The 17865-nt window shown below is 35.1% G+C and overlaps 1 protein-coding gene across 3 annotated transcripts; it reads left to right on the top strand.

Moving 5' to 3' along the window:
• Nucleotides 1–231: 231 nt before the first annotated feature.
• On the top strand, nucleotides 232–17789 carry LOC130636432 (putative glycerol kinase 5). 3 transcript variants are annotated; one of them, XM_057446155.1, is made up of 19 exons: nucleotides 233–422; nucleotides 817–910; nucleotides 1388–1463; nucleotides 1775–1868; nucleotides 2413–2502; nucleotides 2611–2652; nucleotides 3495–3570; nucleotides 4513–4574; nucleotides 11093–11166; nucleotides 11710–11770; nucleotides 12737–12863; nucleotides 13421–13525; nucleotides 14040–14090; nucleotides 14828–14871; nucleotides 15496–15599; nucleotides 16255–16317; nucleotides 16470–16603; nucleotides 17058–17189; nucleotides 17288–17789. In XM_057446155.1, exons 1-19 carry the CDS (start codon nucleotides 309–311, stop codon nucleotides 17290–17292), a joined length of 1548 nt encoding a protein of 515 aa, XP_057302138.1. In that variant the 5' UTR covers nucleotides 233–308; the 3' UTR covers nucleotides 17293–17789. The 3 variants fall into 3 exon arrangements, with proteins under 3 accessions (XP_057302139.1, XP_057302138.1, XP_057302137.1); XM_057446154.1 differs by having other exon boundaries at nucleotides 17058–17789; XM_057446156.1 differs by lacking the exons at nucleotides 16255–16317; nucleotides 16470–16603; nucleotides 17058–17189; nucleotides 17288–17789 and adding an exon at nucleotides 15744–16248 and having other exon boundaries at nucleotides 232–422.
• The last annotated feature ends 76 nt before the right edge of the window (nucleotides 17790–17865 follow it).

Raw genomic sequence — 17865 nt, 5'->3', positions numbered from 1 at the left:
AGTCCAACTTTTTGTGAGTTAGAGCAAGGCTTATGTGAAGTTCTTACTTATCTGAAGTTTTATGGTTTTATAATTTTTTATGTTTATAAATTGCCATTATCATGTTACAGTTAAATAATAATTATACATGGTCTATACTAAATGATTGGTTATTTTGGGTTAATTAGACATGTTTTATTTATTAAAAGGTGCAATAGGTTTAAAACAGAATGTTGAAAATATAGAAAGATATTTTGTTTGCTTGTTATCTAGGAAGACTGAATAAATAATGGACATTGAATAAGAATATAAGTTGTTTTCTGGATTAAATGAGTGGAAGTGAAGAACCAAGATATATTCTAGGCGTGGATTTTGGAAGCACTACTCTCTCTGTGAAAATCTATGATCAAAATGCCGATCTGATTGCTGCTTCTACAGTCAAGGTAACGAATTACATTAAAATCAATTTTTCTGAATGAGTTTAACTATTACCAGAGAGCTAAGACAAAGTTGAAAAACACAATAACATTTTTGTTGTAAACCATTGTATAGCATACATGTATACAAAAAAGAATGCAGTAACAACGATAATGCTGTATTTGCAGTAGGTATTTTTTTGACAGTTATCCTTAAACTTGTTGTTAAATTTTTTTTAAAAAACTAAAGTTTGGGTTTCATGCAAAATAGATATCCGGACTGATTGCTTTCAAACTGCTTCAACAAAACAAACTTTTCCAGCTACGATATACTTTGCATCAATGGAAAATTCTGTTTAATGGAGCACAATAACCTGATTTGTAGGCATTCGTAAGACGTATCATACAAAGTTTCTTTTAGGTACCTTACGTTCATCCTGAACCTGGTGCTGTTGAGATAAATCCTGATGCCATTTGGGATTTGTTTATTGATGCAGTGAATGCAACCTTTACAAGTGTGTATATAACTTTATCTAAGATTTGTATATGTTATCACTGTCATCAAGTTTTTTACCCTTATTTTTTTGCTAACAAAGGCTAATGACCAATGACTGTTTTTTAAACTGAGTTGGACTGAGTTTTCCTGTATTTATGCATCTCTATTGCTAAACAAAGAATTTCTGGCCAAGAAGAGTCCATTTCAGTTCTATGTTATGCTTAGATAATAAAAGCATACCTTTTAGATTTAAAAATGTTAAATGGTGTTTTTCGTAAAAATTTATGCTTGCGAAATTTTGTGGGAACAAAGTTTTTTCACATTTGCGAAAGTTTCTGCAATTAAAGTAAAAAGAATAAATAAATATATATGGCTAAGCTTTAATGCTTGCACAAAGACAGTGAGGAATGAGATTTAGATGTTTCTTAGCAAAATGATACCATTTTTTATAAAATTTTAAGCCTATATTTAATACGTTTATATATTTTGTTTTCAGAAAGTGACATTCCTGCATCAAAGATTGAAGCTTTTGGATTTTCATGCCAAAGAGGAACAATTGTTTTATGGGATAAGTACGTCCAATTGTGCAACTTTAAGTTAAAAATAAAGTAAAAGAAAACCTAGATTAAGCAATAAAATTTCTTCAACTTAAACATGCAGGGGAAGACCCGGGAAGCAATGAAATCCTTGTTTTACTTCCACACACATGTGACAAGTAATATTTTTATCACAATAAACAATCTAATTGACTGGATATAGGTGTTGCGTCAGACTTATTCCTACACGTTGCTAAAACTCAGCAACGTGTACATCACAGCAAGAAAATTCGTCAATTCTGATTAGCTGTGTGCAAACGTGTTGTAATGTTTTTTTTTCGGTCTAGACAGACTGGTGAAGTGTGTAGTAATTTTATCAGTTGGCAAGATAGAAGATGCAGTAAAGAAGTGGAAAACTACAACAAAGCATGGCTTTTAAAGGTACCTACCAATCGTTGATTTAAGATGTTTATTTACTCTGGCAATTTAAAAGGGCAGCTTATGACATATTTTTTACAATTTTCATTTGCTTAAAGGGAACCTCCTGAGGTATAAACTTATATTATAGAGCTTAAAATGTCGGCTAACAATTCTTTTGAAAAAGCTCTTTTCGTTCTCAAGGCTGCACAAATTATGATGTCATGTTTAAGTAATAGCAATTTTTGACATTTTCTGTCATCAGTAATTTTAGACCTGTTAAGGAATGTGCATTCAAACTTTATCAATGCATAGATATTATAAGCGTGAATTGATTAACATAATTTTTTGCCAAAATGACACTCTATTATGTAAGTCTAACATCGTTTTATACCTTGAGTTTCATTTAAAATAAAGTAAAATAAAAAAATAGACGTACATTTTTAATGACAAAAGCATTTTTTCACACCTCAAAAGTTTATTTTTTAAAAAACCGTCCTGTTTAAAATTGACTTTGTTGTAATGAATGAATATGTCCGAACAGTCATGTTACATCTGTTGTTTTTAGACCACCAACGTTTTAGGGAGTATACTTTACACGTTCTTAAGACAAGCGAAGTTTTTGGTAATGAAAATCCTAAAATACCAAATCAATCAGGTAAGGGGATTGTTTGTGTCTCTTCAGATCTCAGAAAAAACTATGCAAGCAACATTACCAAAAATGTGTATGCTATTTTTGACTAATTATATATGTTTTAAACTTCAGGCATCCATGAAGTTAGCTTGGTTTCTTGACTCCAACCCGGAGGTATAGCTTATTTGTTTGCGAGTAATATTTCTACTTCTTTGTATGTGCTGTTTAACCAAAGTTAATCTCTAATTGAAATTTATTTTCATTTTCCAAGTTTATTTGTGCAGGAATAAGGTTTCACTCTTACCTCAAGGCACTATCTTATCTTTTCTAAAAACAATGTGCAAAGATGCTGCGCCACCATAACTAGAACATTAGTACGAGTGTTTACAGTAATATGGATGACCAAAGTAAAAAAGAAAAATTGGACTTTTTTTAAGAAATGCTGTAAAATTGCAAATTATATTTTCAGGTTTAGAGTCAAACACATTCTTTTAAATCAAAATTTGTTTAGCCACTAATGTCACATGCAATTAATCTGGAAAGAGATTTTTCAAATCATCTGAAAATGTTCGAACCAAAATTTTCTTATCTTCATCCCACTATGAGATGCCTAATAAATAATTTTTTATCTGTATTTATTCAACAGAACGGCCATTGATAGCAGTTCGTTTTATATATGTTCATATATATATTGAAGATCTTGTTCTGTATAAGTATTCAGAAAAAAAAAATCAAATTAAGTGTTGCTGATAAGGAAATTCATCTTAAGATTTAGGTTTTTATAGTGGGCCCAATGATAAAATGACTGGTTGGTGTTGCGTTAGAAACTAAAATTATTCTTGTACGTCATTATAATCATATTTTAAACTTAATTTGGTGGATGCCAAGCAATAAAAGATGCTCATGCTGAAATTTAAAATAAAATATATTTCTACCATAGACTTAGTTATGAATAAGAAAATGCAATTTGCTGTGTTATAACACATCATTTCAGCATAGAGACATTAATTGTTTAGATTCGTCAAGCTGCACATGATGGCAGCTTATTATTTGGCACACTTGACACCTACATCATTTGGAAACTAACAAAAGGTAGGAATTCAAACTCGAGTTCTCAAAGAGTGTGAAAAAGCTTTTTATGGAATGAAGATCCATTAAAATAATGTGGCAATGAGTATGACGGGTTACTATGGGTTACTATGACAATGGCTATGAGGGAGGTTACTATGACAATGACTCTGACGGGTTACTTAAGGCTTTGGGGTTTAAATTTTAAAGGTATTGGAATGTTTCTTTGAAGTTAAATGCAAAGTGGATGTACCCAGTGTTATTGCAGCCTTTTAATACAGTTTCATCTCGGGGATGAGATGAAACTTTATTTTTGGTCTGAATGTTCATGTAAACATGATTTATACCAAATGAACTTAGAGGGACCGTACTAAAAACCTATGTTGCAAAAAAATAGCCTTTAATATAATATATTGAAGTAGTACGCTACTTTAATATAATATTAAAGGCTATTTTCTTAATGTTTAAACTTCATGCCAGGTGAATTTGATTTACATGGCATGTAGTTTATCTTATGCTGAAATTCGTAGTAAAACAAAATGTACAAGTTATCTATATTATAATACGTAGCGAGACACACGAGAAATGCGGTAAATAAGGGACGTACGAACCTCTGGATTTATCTACGGGCCACCGACTAGTCTACTATAACGTTTTATAAGTAGTTTTGTAACTCCAAACTGATTATGCTAATTAAGCGATGTTCAATTTAGTTCGATATGTTAATGCTTAGTAACCATTTTTTCTGTTGTTTGTTGTCAGTTATATCCAGAAGCGCGATTCAAAACGGCGAAATTAAGCTACATGAATTATTGACCTGTGCGAATTTTAACAGGTTATATTAAGACTACCTAAGTTTACCGCAAATTTAAAGTGTTGCAATAGGCCTTGAAACACCCATTGAAGCTATCACTTATTTGATTGGTGGATATGTTCACGTATGGTATGCATTATTCGTCATTATAGGTCGACTTCACGTATCAGACGCATCAAATGCTAGTGGAACAGGAATGTTTGATCCATACATTGTAAGTGTGATTACTGTTTGCTTCAGAAGAATTTCTTGACTTCATATTTTTGTTATAAGAAGCTTGTTTATTAGAACGTTGACGCTGAGGCCAAAGACTAAGAGATTAAGAAAAAAATATTAAGAACGTACTTTATTTATAGATTACTGCGAACGAGAAGTTTTGACTTTAGAATTACTTAAAAACAATTATTCTCTTTAGCATTATAACATCATCCATTGTTTGGATTGTTTGCGCAGTGAAGAAGCTTTTATTTGCGATGTGTCCCTTTCAACAATTACAAATTGTGATTCCTTTCACTAACGCAACTCGCAAGTGAATAAAATGTTACGGTATATATATATATAAAGAAAAATGAATTCCCTAATGAAATTAAATCTCGTTTTTTACATAATGATATATTCTAAATATAAATCAACTTAATGGCTCCTTAAGGGAGTCATTGACATAACGGAATAATCAAATTCAGGACAACAGGACAAATTCTTATATATCCCTCCCCTTGGCGAAGTTAATTAAGCTCTAGACGTCGGAGTTTCGCCACGGGTCGAAGATATGTACCATTTTTTGTTTTAATTTCTGCCATTCTCACTTTTCCATCTCTTCCTGCAATTCCTTTTACCATAATTACTAGCGGCCACTGTCCTCTCGGCGAGTCTGTTTCGATCAGAACCAATTCGTCAATTTTGATGTTTCGACTTTCATCTTGCCATTTTAATCGTTTCGTTAGTGTTGGCAAGTATTCCTTTCTCCAGCGGATCCAGAAATAGTTTACCAGTACTTGAATACGCTTCCATCGTCTTCTGAAACTTTGTGGAAGATCAGCATTTTTGTCTAAATACAGTGAAGAATTGGGACTTCCAAACCCTTTCAGAAGATGATTTAGAGTCAAAGCTTGAAAATCGCTGGGATCGTCACTAACTGGTGTAAGTGGTCGGCTATTGACGATATTTTCCGTCTCCGCCAACAGAGTCATCAGCTGGAAATCGGTCAAAACTAGATCCTTAGTCAGAAATTTCATTGTGGTTTTCACTGTTCGTACAAGTCGCTCCCAAGCGCCGCCCATGTGGGGAGCAGATGGTGGGTTAAATCTCCATTCAATTTTTAGGCAGAAACAATAATTTTCAACCTTTTGATGACCCAGTTTTTTCAGCTCTTGCTTAAGTTCGTTCGAAGCATCTTTAAAATTTGTGCCGCAATCGGAAATTATCAATTTTGGCTTTTGCCTCCTACTGATGAATCTTTGTAACGAGTTTAGAAAGTCATCCGATTCTAAGCTTGAGATGTACGCAACGAATTGTCATGCATGTAAACAACGACACCCATCGCTTGAGTCTCTTTCTCCCCTGCTTTATCAATAGCGGTCCAAAAAAGTTTACTCCCGTATTTGTAAAGGGAGGCTCTTCCAAGTCCACTCTATGTTTTGGGAGATCCGCCATCACTGAGATTTTAGCCTTTGACCTAAACTTCTGGCAGTCGATGCATTTTTGGATCACGCGTTTTACTGCTACGCGACCATTTAAGATCCACAGTGTTTGCCTCACTTCGGACAACACTTGGTTAACTCCTGCATGCCCGCACCTAAAGTGGTGTTTCCTGATAACTAATTGTGCGACATGGTTGCTTGGTAGGATAATTTGGTGCTTGGCATCAAATGGAATTTGAGCATTCTTCAGTCTTCCTCCTATTCTGATGATTCCACTTTCATCAAGAAATGGTTTAAATGGAGCAAGTTTACTTTTCTTCGATACAGCAGATCCATCCCTGATTTGGTGAATCTCTTGTCTGAACGGTATTTGGGCGTCACGAAATACGACTCTCTTAGCATTCGTAATCTCCTCCTGTGATAATAGCGGCATCATTAATTTCACCTTCCTACGGCAGTTTTTTACAATACGGTCAATCCAACCTATGATCCTGATTAGTTTATCGAATGAAGAATAATTTTCGTAACTGACTACCATTTCTTTTTTGTCAGCCGCAATAATTAAAACTGTTTTCCCCTTGATTTCTTTATCATCAGGATCCAATGGGAGTATTTCTATGGCCAAAGGTTTTCGTTGCCCTGCAAAAAATTCGGGCCAGACTTCCAAGATCTTTTGCCGTCTGCAAGTTCTAGCTCGTGCATATTGTAGACCCCTCTTGTGATGACATCAGCTGGATTTTCATCGCCAGGTAAGTGATACCACTGCGAGGGATTTGTTACTTCTCGGATTTCGGAAACTCGATTTGCAATAAAGGTTTTATATCGACTTTTCTCATTTTTAATATACTGAAGTGTCAATGTCGAATCACTCCAGAAATAAACTTCTTCAATTGGTAAATCGATTTCTTTTATGATGAATCTGTACAGCCTTACTGCAAGTGTGCCGGCATTAAGTTCAAGTCTTGGAAGGGTTTGTGGCTTCGTTGATGCAACTCTTCCCTTTGACATCACGAGGCTTATTTTAGCAGGTTCAGCCCCAATCCTCAAGTAGGCAACTGCGCCATAGGCAACTGCAATTTGGTTGTAAAATTGGTTTTGTAGCACCTTTCGATTTTGAATTTCTCCAAGGATTGCAGACCATGTTGCCATTTTTTCCATGCAATTTGTATAGTGCTGCTAACTTCCTCGTCCCAATCTGTGTTTTCACGCCATATTTCTAAATATGGCGGAAATATAAGGCGATATGAACCCCAATGGGTCAAATATTGAACTGATAAAAATCAGGATTCCTCACTTTGTTTTGGTGTCGTTATGAATACTTGATGTAAAGGTAAAGGTATCCGGCTTGATTTCCCACTTCACTCCAAGTGCTCTTACAATCTCGCCTGTGTTAACTTTTACGTCTTTTACTGGTGATACCAATTCCTCCGGTAATACATTTAGCACGTCTTTATTGTTACTAACAAACTTTGTCAGTCTAAATCCACCAAGCTTCATAGATTCAATCAAATGAAGACACAACCTTTTTCCACTTTCCACATCATTGACGGATTTTAGTAGATCATCCACGTAAAAGGACTTCAGGATGCTTTCAACTGCTGCGGCATTCACTTTGTCAAAATTGTCTCTTCCACATCGTTTTAATGCATAGTTTGCACATGTCGATGAATCCTTGGCGCCAAAAATGTGTACCGTCATCTGATTGGTATCGGGTTGCGCTTCTGACATTATGTCCTCCTTCCACAGAAATCTCAAGGAGTCTTTGTCTAGGTCATTCACTTTCACTTGGAGAAACATTTCTTCTATATCAGCAGAAATTGCAATTGGGTATAGACGAAACCTCCTTAAAACTCCCGTGAGGTTGTTTAACAAGTCTGGACCACGTAGCAGAACATCATTTAGACTGCGATCATCGTGTTTTGATGCGGCATCGAATACCACTCTAATTTTTCCAGGCTTGTTTGGGTTGAAAACCGGATGATGAGGTAAATACCAGGTCTTATTGGTAGTATGACATATTATCTTTATACTATTTATGCAGATTTGAGTCCTTCCTTAGTCTTTGAAGTAGGGGTGCAAACCTCTTCTCTGCCGTTGCACGATTGTTAGGAAGAATAACGCTCTCCTGCCAAAGCATAGGGACTTCGTACTTTCCGCAGTCAAATCTGGTCTGTAGATCAAGTTTATGCAGACAGATTTTATTAATAGATGGCGCAGGATCCATGTCGTTCACATTCCCAATTGAATCTTGTTCCCACAACCTTAGCGTCATGAATACTTTCCTTTGATTCCAGATGCAATTTATTTACGAAAGGATTGCCAATGCGGCTATGTGGTCCGAAAAGCGTCCAACCAAATACGGTTTTTATGGCTGATGACTTTGATCCAATTCCGGTTCTCACATCAAGCGGTATGTGCACAGACAGAACATTTGCACCAATCAATATACCAATCTGACCGCTTTGTACGCTGTGAAGTTTAATTCCTTTAATGTGCTCGAAACGAGATATATCCTCAGGATATATTTGCGCAGGCATGTGAAAGTGTGTTTTTGGAACGATGTAGCATTGATCAATCTGTACGTTTATTTCGCCTGGTGTAGATTTCGCATTCAGCTTCGTCTCCTTTACTTTAATCTCATTAACAGTATCATTTATCGTACTGATTGATATTATTTTGCTTTTCGTCTTCAATTTCAGTTTTTCAGCAACATTTCGACTGAGAAGGGTACTTTGACTGCCAGAATCGAGAAGAGCGTACGTTGTTGTCAAGTTGAGTCCAAACCAATTAACTTGACAGGTACTACAGCAAGAAAAACGGTTTTCTTTAATTGACTAGAGATCTGGGTTTCCACTTGAAATGTTGGCTGATCTTCTTTCTTTGGAGGTTCATTGTCTTTCTTTTCACCAACAAAGTATTTATGCAGCGTTGTGTGGTGTCTTTCTGAGCAACCGGATTCTAAGCAGCTGTTTTTTGATGTGCATTTCGAGGTGAAATGGTCTTGTTTTAAACAGTTGTAGCACATCTTAAGTTTCTTCGCAGCCTGAAATCGTTTCTCTGGATCCATTTCCTTGTATGTTGGACATTTAAATGGATGTTTTTCGTTGCATATCCGACAAACATTGTAGTCATTAGCCTTGCGATGGAGAGTTCCGTCGTATGTTGGACATTTGAAAAATGGATGTTTTTCGTTGCATATCCGACAAACATTGTAGTCATTAGCCTTGCGATGGAGAGTTCCGTCAAACCAAGGTATTCTGATGCGAGGTAGTACTTGTTAGACAAACCATGACAACAGCGAATCTTCTACCTTTGTGTCAGATGGTGATGGTGGTATCTTTGCATCTACAGAATCAATCCGTGAGTCCACCTGATTGTTTTCCAATGGCTGTTGTCTTACTTGTGTTGAAGTGTGGAATGGCGTAGGATCTACTTTTCTATGCAATTTTGGTACAGCTCCATGTGTAGGTCCAGTTGTTGTAGGCGGCTGAGATGTCATAACAGTAGAATATTGTGTTCCAAATGGTGTTCTGCGTGTCTGTCCATTTCCAAATTCAAGTTCGTAGTAGGTTGTAGGATTGGATGTTACCATAGATCCAAGATGTACATTTGTGGATGGATCGGTTGTTGATAGCCGGGAAAATTCGGAGGTGAGTTGTGCATAAGCATAAGTGTTTTTTTCACGGACTTCCCAAACTCATCCATTAACCAAGCTCTCCCATCTTCAGATGGTGCATCGTGTTGTCTTTGGTCAAAATATTCATCTAATTTTGACTTGCAATTGTCGATGGATAGGTTTATGTCATCCATCCATTCTTCTGTGTCTTTCCCAAGATCTTCTAATGCTTGGTTTATCTCCTTCGCTTCTCTTTGAACCACCAAAAGACTTTGAAATAACGAATTAATTCGTGTGCGGCTTCCTCTTTCTTGTAAAAGCTCTTCTTCTTGTTGGATTCTCTTTGTGATAGAGCCTTTTTTTCCACTACGTTGTCTTTTCAGGACATTCATATTTTGTTCAGAACGATCTTGATACAAAAGATCTTTCTGTGGCTCCGTCATTGCAGCAGTACAGCAACTCTGGAAAAGCAAACAGGATCAGTACAACAACTCAGCAAACAGCGTAAAGTTAATGTATATATATCGGCAATAATTGTAACTAGAGCCTTAACTGCATTCCAAGCAGGTCCACAGCTCTACAGGAAATTTCGAACAACAGTGAAAGTTAAAGTTCTTACAAACAGGATCGACTCAGCAAGCAGCAAACACAGTCAGCAAGCAGCAAACTCAGGATCAGTACAGCAACTCAGCAAACAGCGTAGGTTAATGTATATATCAGAAATGATATAACTAGAGCCTTGACTGCATTCCCAGCAGGTCCACAGCTCTACAGGAAATTTCGAACAACAGTGAAAGTTAAAGTTCTTACAAACAGGATCGACTCAGCAAGCAGCAAACACAGTCAGCAAGCAGCAAACTCAGGATCAGTACAGCAACTCAGCAAACAGCGTAGGTTAATGTATATATCAGAAATGATGTAACTAGAGCCTTGACTGTTTTCCCAGCAGGTCCACAGCTCTACAGGAAATTTCGATGACAGCAGCTAAACGTCTGCTAAACGCCCTTTTCAGCTTCTCGTTGTCAAAATTAGTAATCTTTATGTTTGGATTGTTTGCGCAGTGAAGAAGCTTTTATTTGTGATGTGTCTCTTTCAACAATTACAAATTGTGATTCCTTTCACTAACGCAACTCGCAAGTGAATAAAATGTTACGGTATATATATATATAAAGAACAATGAATTCCCTAATGGAATTAAAGCTCGTTTTTTACATAATGATATATTCTAAATATAAATCAACTTAATGGCTCCTTAAGGGAGTCATTTACGTAACGGAATAATCAAATTCAGGACAACAGGACAAATTCTTATATCCATTTAAAAGAGAAATAAGAACAAGGACACGTATAAGAGCACTCTAGGCTGAAAATGTGTAAAAAAAAGCACCTCTGCTGAAATTTAAACGTTCTTATAATAAAAAACGGCTGTTTAAAAATATACATTCATGCTAGGTCATGGTTTGATTTGTTTTTTAGCTACAATGGAGTGCTATTGTTCCACTCCTTCTGAACGCGCCATTGTGTATGTTCCCGTCGTTATGCGACACAAGGTATGACTGTTCTCCAATTTCTACATTCTATAGAAATTTAACGATAGCGGCATATCTTTTTTTCACATTTGTTTCAACCATTTTAAACAATGACTCAATAAACAAAAGGTAACAGGGTTCATTGCCGAATTCTGAGCTCAGTATCTATAACTGTAAGGCTGCAAACAGTATTTTTTTGTTAACAGATCACTTTTTGTGCGATGTAATGTTTTGATTGTGCGTTGAGAACAATGAACATGCACACTCATTCCTGTAGGTAGGAAATAATTAACAACACACCACACGAGTCAAATAAATCCATTTAAAAAAAGAAATATTTCCTTGGTGAAACTTTGTTTTAAAAAAATGTAATTAATCTTTGGATCTTGCGCTTTTAAAAAATCTGTATGAATTTCAATAATAGTCATTTTACCCCATAGTCCTGTTTTTTTATCTATAAGCATGTGCGCATGTACAAAAACTACAAGTTCCTGTAAACGTTTGCAAACAATGGTAAGCCATCTATATGCATGTTCTAAATGTTTCTGTTTAACTGTGTTTCAGCGGCCATATTTGCGATATTGATGAAGATATTTTTGGCGCGAAGATTCCTCTCACAGCTGTGGTAAGTTCATGTGAATTGATTGTTTATGAAAAGAATTTGTTTTCTATGTACGCTGGGAATGGGTGAAAACAAAAATAATGAAAATAATATTTCTGAAAACATTCGATAGGGGCTTAGAAAGACAAATTTATGTTAGAAAGACAAATTTATGTTAGAAAGACAAATTTATGTTAGAAAGACAAATTTATGTTAGAAAGACAAATTTATGTTACAAAGACAAATTTATGTTACAAAGACAAATTTATGTTAGAAAGACAAATTTATGTTAGAAAGACAAATTTATGTTGTAAAGACAAATTTATGTTAGAAAGACAGATTTATGTTAGAAAGACAAATTTATGTTAGAAAGACAAATTTTTCGCAAAACCAAAATTTGTACATTTTAGCACTAATTTACGATATTTTTTATAAGCAACTAAGGATTTTGATCAGACTTAAGTTGATGATTTTCTGGTCAATATCTAGATCTAAAGTTGCTAATGGTTGCTTAATTTCATTTAGCTAATTATCGTAATTTATGTAAGAAGGGATCAGAAGAAACGAAGTCATATTTTTGGTAGAAAAAAGCTCTTTAAAATAAATTGAAATATGCAACAAACAAGTTATTGTAGTTTTCTTTTCTTGGATTTTTATTTCTTATGTTATGAAAGCGTGTCTCTTCCTTTTTCCACAACAAATAACTTTTATGGATCCCTGAATAAAAAAAATCATGTACTGTAAATTAACATAAAAAAATGTTTAAAATAAGAACAAAATAAGAACACTTGAGCCGATGCTAAAATTCTTAGCTTTTGTAACAAGTGTGTTTGTTTCACTCATTGTCTCGTGTGTCATAATCTTTACACTTCCCAAAAAATGTTATTCTTTTTTGCAAGAGGAATTATAATACACTCTTATTTACATCTGAAGGAAATGCTTCCATGTAGTGTAAATCGACCTTTAGAAAAATCAGGTTGCCTACTTTAGGTTGCCGACACACAAGCTGGTGCATTTGGTCAGTTGTCATTCGAACCTGGTGAAACTTCTTGTACGATTGGTACCGGATGTTTTTTTACAATAAATATAGGAACGTATGCGCACGCCTCGATTCATGGTATGTTTTTTTCGTCGGCAGTAATTCTTCTATTTAAGGTCAAGTTTCTGAAATTTTTTCCGATCTATTTCATTTCACTTATTTTTCTTTTTTTCTTTTTTGTCGATATTTTTTCTCTGGGTATAACGTGGCCTATATTTGTTAATTATTTGTGATTGTTTTTTGAATGATTGGCAATTCGAAACATGTACTGAAATGTCAACCCGATGTCTAGGAGGAAGACGTTTGTATTTCGTACCGTTCATTTGAATTCCGTGCCATTTGTTTATATTTCGTACCGTTTGTTTGTATTTCGTACCGTTCGTTTGAATTCCGTGCCATTTGTTTATATTTCGTACCGTTTGTTTGTATTTCGTACCGTTTGTTCATATTTTATGCCGTTTGTTCGCATTTCATACCGTTTGTTTGTATTTCGTACCGTTTTAAAGTATGTTATTTTGCATTTCTTCTTCAAAAGTCCAGGAAAGTACAGAATAAATTTCCATAAACTTAAGAAAAGTTAGTTTTTGTATTCTCAATCGATAAAAAAAGTTGCATAAGTTTGCTTTGTATTTTAGGTGTATTTCCACAAGTTGGATGGCAAATGAAAGAGGAACTCACGTATTTGTGCGAAGGAAATCTGGGTGGAGTTGGACCGAGCTTAGAATGGGCACAAAATATGGGTGAGGCAAAATCTACATCCAGTCTGGTTGGTCATTTTGTAGAGTTCTTTTACTGTCTGAAACCTTTGCTATCTTTAGTGTTTTGATATTAAGGGTAGTTTGCAGAAAAAATTCAGTTAAAACTAGACCCAGATTAGATTGTTTTTTGAAGGATTCAGTATCAAATAAGAACACGTGTTGATATAGTAGGTTGGTAAGGATGATGAGTAATGCAAAAGCCTGAAACGTATCGCATTCTTCTCCATCTAAGATAAATCTAGCGGACGTGTGAAATTCGTAAAACTAGATCGAAATTGATGAAAAATGTTGTAAAATCGCAATTTTTATCTTCCCAAAAACCTTTAACTGCAAATTGTTTTCCGAAAACAACATCCCTAAATCATTTGTCTGTCTGTCCGTAGGACTGTCTGTCTTTCGGACTGTCTTTCTTTCGGACTGTTCGTCTGTTTATTCTTGAAAGAAGGAAACTATGTTACTAGCCACATGTTTTAATCATTCTTTTTATTATTTTCAGGGTTTTTCGACGATGTATCAGACACTTCTGATATTGCTCAATCAGTTAAAGGTACATTTTTAAATTTGCGATGTATTTTGCTTTAATTTTGCATTTTTTTTATGTGAATAAGAGTGTTCTAGGCAAATCCAACCCCATATTCCCTAAGTTTTTTTTTGCGAACGTATTTTTTTTTACATTACCCATCAGGCATTAATAAATATTTTGATTGGAGGTCAGCCAGTGACTCAGTGTCTCAAAAAGCATTTAAGGAAAGTGGAGTTGCGTTTAAGCATGATTGGAAATTAAATGCGCCACCACTACACCACCGTTAACACAGCACATTGTATCAGTTTGTCAACAAAATGGAATCACCTATTAATCTGTCTGAGGGGACTACTATGCTTCAGATTTTGTCAGTATTATTTGTTCTGTATGTGCAAGTCATACTACTTTCGCGCCACCGTTTCATGCCTCGAAAAGAATTAAATGCACTGTATTAGAAAGTGCGCCACCGTGGGACTCGAACCAGCGACCTTATAATTATGAGTTGAATGTGCTACCACCACACCATTGTTGGCTGTTCTCATGACAAATATTTTTACTGAAATTAAGTTTGAAGTAGAAAGGAAACTACACCACACCATCGTTGGCTGCTCTCATGACAAATATTTTTACTGAAATTAAGTTTGAAGTAGAAAGGAAACTATTAGTACTAGGGGAAAGCCGTGTTTGCAACAAATTTTGATAGTGGAACAGAATATATTGAGGCTGCCAATTTTATAAATGGGTATCAATATTTTTTTCAGATTCAGACGGCGTCTACTTTGTTCCTGGTTTTCTTGGATTGCCTGTGAGTAAATAATGTTTGATTGATCTTCTGTACTCCTAAGTTAAGCCTTAAAAGGGAAAAGGGAAGTCATTTGCACTGAATTGTTTTTAAAAACGCTAATTGACAACATGAAATAATATCAATACAATGACCAGTCTATAAAGTCGGTATTGTTTACTATTGGGTTTGGCATGGATGACATTAAAATGAGAGCTAAAAATAAGGTAATAAACTTCAACTGACAAAAAATATATAGAAGTATCAATTCATTTTGTCTTATTTTGTCTTAAAAAATTTAGAGATCTGTCATCTTCCAAAGATAAGCTTCGAATTATTTTAAAGAAACATTTCTGTTTAGTTATCATACGTTGTTTTGTAGTAACTCGTTGTGTTTGCAACGTTATAAATACTTCCCCTTCCGGTGGTTTAAATTTCTGGAAATACCATTTTGGGTTCTTTTTGACCACATTGATTACACCCAGGGTTTATTTTTCAAAAACGGCAGACTCATGAAAATTGTTCAAACAAAAAAATGCGAGACACCCTGATTTAATTCTCTTCCGTTGTATTTCATTTTATCTAGGCACCTTTGTTGTTGTTTTAGGCACCTTTGTTGTTGTTTTAGGCACCTTTTTTATTGTTTAGGCACCTTTTCAAGATCCATTTGCATGCGCTGGTATGATTGGTATCAACAGAAGTACAACAAAAGCTCAGATTGTTCGAGCTATTTTGGAGGGAATCGGTTTCATGTAATTACCATTTCGTTTGTTGATTTCGGAGTTAAACATCGTTATCCTTATCCAGATGTTAAACGTGATACTGATCTGTCTGTTCGGGTTATTAGAACCTTAACAACATGTACTCTTTTGAATACGCTCAACAATAATTTTTAGAAAAGCTTCAATATTACTGGCCTCGTCAACTAAATACTAGTTGAGTTTTAAATTTAAGTTGCTGTCCGATGAAAGCTTGCAAAATTCCAAATTAAAGTTGACCAAACAAAAGCAATGGGAAGTCATTTGACTTATTGTGTTTACAAGCGTGGCCACAATTCACTTATTTAACAGCTTTTGTTCTCAACATTTTTATTACGTAAGTGAAACCATGCACCAAAATATTTGTGGTAAGTAGTATTGTAGAATAGTAGAGTATGCTAATCTTGATCACGTGGTTAAAACAATAACAGCACTTTCGGTTAGTGTTTGGTTTTAACGGGTTTTTTGCGACTTAGCGTTTCTTCGCTTGTGGTAAAATGGATATATTGCCACCCTCAAACAACAATATTGCACAAAAGTATGGATGAAAGTATTGAAGGGCATATAACATAACTTACATTAGCCGAGCAACTTCACTTAAGTACTCCGCAAAATATGTTTATATAAGGTATATGTTTATTTTGTGCAGGTTTTACGAGCTGTATCGAGTTGTCATTGACGAAACGAAGATGCCATTTCATTCTAATATCAAGTAGGTTCTCGTTACAAGTTTGCGTTAATTTTCACATTGTTTCGACAAGTTTACGCTTTGTTTATAAGGGGAAACAATTTTTTCGAGACATTCGAGAAAGGTAACGTTTTTAGATTTTATATTTTTCGTTAGATCATTCCGTCTTTCCATAGGGTGAGCGGAGGGGTGACGAATAACGATTTTCTGATGAAACTGATCAGCTCTTTAACTGGTTGTGTTATCGAGAAGACACAGGAACATGACGTGTCCCTGCTCGGTGCCGTATATTTAGCTGGCTTAGGAGCAGGTAATTAAAACTTGTATTTTAAAAAAGATGAAAGTGTGGAAGAATGTCTACCTGTGTGTGTCTGCTAGGGTTGTGGTTTATAATAGTACGCTTTTGAAGTTTTAAAAAAGTAATGATGTTATTGGCTGTTAAACTGTTTGATGCTGAAGAATTAATAACATAAAAACTAAAGGATGATTCGCTATAATATTTCCAAGCGCTCCTTCACTCTGCGTCATGTAATTACTTTCACCATTTTTTTGCTGAAGCTGAAATTACCTACATTCGTTGACAAACTTAAGGCAGTTTTTTCCTCATTTTTTAAACATGACCAGAAGGGTCAAATATTTATTACTCTGCGTCCGGCTGCTAAGTTACTACTTTAGCACACGTAAGCCAGGTAGAGAGCGTTTAAAATTTGCTAGTGAATGCTTTATTGCGGCCGCCTAACGAAAAATCTATGTCGGTATTTTAGGTATATGGAAGGATAAGAAAGAGTTGATGAAACTAGACAGGCCAAGATCGTACTTTCGCCCTGACTTAGAAATGCAAGTAAAATATCTTAGCTTACATAAAACCTGGCAGAAAGCAGCTAAACGGTGTACGGGTTGGTATGATAAGTCGTAATCACATGATCAAACATGTGATTATTGTAATCACGACATCCTGAAAACAATTTTTGCTCGATGCACCTTTACCTTATAGGTTAAAAGGTACACACATTCGTGAATATGTGGAGACATGTTTTACATGCCGAGCTCTTCAGTGGTGCCTTTATTTGTGTTTTTTCCTGTCCGAATGAGTCAGCGATTTGAAAAAGATGTTTAATTATTTTTTTCATCTTCTAAATGAAGTATTTTATGACTTTTATAATAATTTTATTTCGCAGTGTAAGAAATATAGCCAATATTTATTCTTTTATAAGAACCATCAAGCGTGTTTCCTGAAAGTTTAAGAAACCTAAGATCTGCTACCACCTAAATCTCTTTTCCTTCTGACAGTTCGGCAAAATCTCCTACACCATAACAGAAAGTAAAACGGAATTGTTCTTTATCTGTTTATTTTTCCCTTTGTTCTTTATAAAAAAATACACGTTTGGTCTCGGTTTTTGTTAGTTTTTTTAATATTTTAAAACGTGGATTGTAGGTAGGTAACTAGCAGCGATGTATATATTTTTTTAGTTTCGAAAATATGATAATATTTGTAAGTAGCTAGTGTTTATCCTAACCTCGCTGAGCGAGTGTGAACAAATTTGTTACATTTGTCATTCTTCGTTCAGACTA

The sequence above is a fragment of the Hydractinia symbiolongicarpus genome, chromosome 3 (assembly GCF_029227915.1).
Source record: "Hydractinia symbiolongicarpus strain clone_291-10 chromosome 3, HSymV2.1, whole genome shotgun sequence".
Classification (NCBI taxonomy): Eukaryota; Metazoa; Cnidaria; class Hydrozoa; order Anthoathecata; family Hydractiniidae; genus Hydractinia; species Hydractinia symbiolongicarpus.
This window is presented reverse-complemented; position numbering and strand designations above follow the sequence as displayed.